The following is a 1,268-nucleotide window of genomic DNA, read 5'->3' on the forward strand; positions in this document are numbered from 1 at the left end:
GAAAGTTCATCGAAGAAAGCAGAAAAATGTTACTAATCAATTTCAATTAAAACTTTTGAAAAGTGGAAATGATATCAAGAAAAATTTTTGCCAAAATTTTAAAGATCAATATCAAAGAAAGTCACCATCTGAAGATACACATGCATGGAAGTTTTTAAAGAATGCATTGATGAAGGCAGCAGAGCAGTGTATACCGAAAAAGAAGAAGACCTTGGAAAATAAATGGATGACTAGTGAGATACTGGAAAAGATGGAAGAGAGAAGGTTAGCAAAAGGTAATCAAGGAAAGTATAACAAAGTGAATAAAGAAATTAGAAAGATGTGTAAAACAGCAAAGGAAGAGTATCTGGACGCATGTTGTGCAGAAATTGAAGATCTTGAAAAGAAGGATGTACAAATAATGCATGATAAAGTTAGACAAATTACATACAAAAGAAAAAAAAATCTGACTAGCTGTATTAAAGATGAAGATGGCTTAGTTCTGATGGATGAGGTAGCAGTATTACATAAAGGGTCTCTATGCTGATGATGGAAGGAAAGAAAGACCAGTAATAAGAAAGCCGATGGAGGGAAGAGCAATAACATCAAAAGAAATAAAAAATGCAATGGATCAAATGAAAAGTGGAAAAGCTACGGGAAGTGATAACATCGCATTTGAATTAGTTAATGCGTTAGATGATTTTGGAATAGAAAAGATCACAGAAATAGCAAACATTGTATACAATGCAGAAAACACAGAAAATGTTCCTGAAGAAATGTTGGAATCAATTTTCATAGCTTTACCTAAAGAGTCTGGGACAACAGTTTGTGAACGTCACAGGACTATAAGTTTGATGAGCCATGTTACAAAGATTATTTTAAGAGGGGTATTAAATCGTATAAAAGAACCTATCAGGGAAAATATCTCAGATAACAGTTTGGCTATAGACCAGGAAAAGGGACAAGAAATGCAATTTTATGCTTAAGGACAATAATGGAAAAGTGCATAGAAAAACAAACAGACTTATATATCTGCTTTATAGACTATGTGAAGGCATTTGACTGTGTAAAGCATGAAGAGCTGATTAAGATATTGGAAGAAATGGAAATTGATGGGAAAGATCTAAGGCTGATTAGAAACTTGTATTGGGATCAGAAAGCTGCCATCAGATTAAATGGAGAAGTGGGTGATAGGGTTGAAATCCAGAAGGGTGTCCGACAAGGTTGTATTTTGTCCCCTGATTTATTTAATATTTATAGTGAGAAAGCTCTAAGCAAGATCAAGACAT

General features: G+C 33.7%; 1 protein-coding gene across 1 annotated transcript; it reads left to right on the plus strand.

Annotated features, from left to right (window-relative positions):
* The first annotated feature begins 563 nt into the window (after nucleotides 1–563).
* On the plus strand, nucleotides 564–965 carry LOC117120077. The gene has a single exon (XM_033265080.1). It carries the CDS (start codon nucleotides 564–566, stop codon nucleotides 963–965), a length of 402 nt encoding a protein of 133 aa, XP_033120971.1.
* The last annotated feature ends 303 nt before the right edge of the window (nucleotides 966–1,268 follow it).

The sequence above is a fragment of the Anneissia japonica genome, unplaced genomic scaffold, assembly GCF_011630105.1.
Source record: "Anneissia japonica isolate Jap-2015-1 unplaced genomic scaffold, ASM1163010v1 scaffold49568_len1254_cov119, whole genome shotgun sequence".
Taxonomy (NCBI): domain Eukaryota; kingdom Metazoa; phylum Echinodermata; class Crinoidea; order Comatulida; family Comatulidae; genus Anneissia; species Anneissia japonica.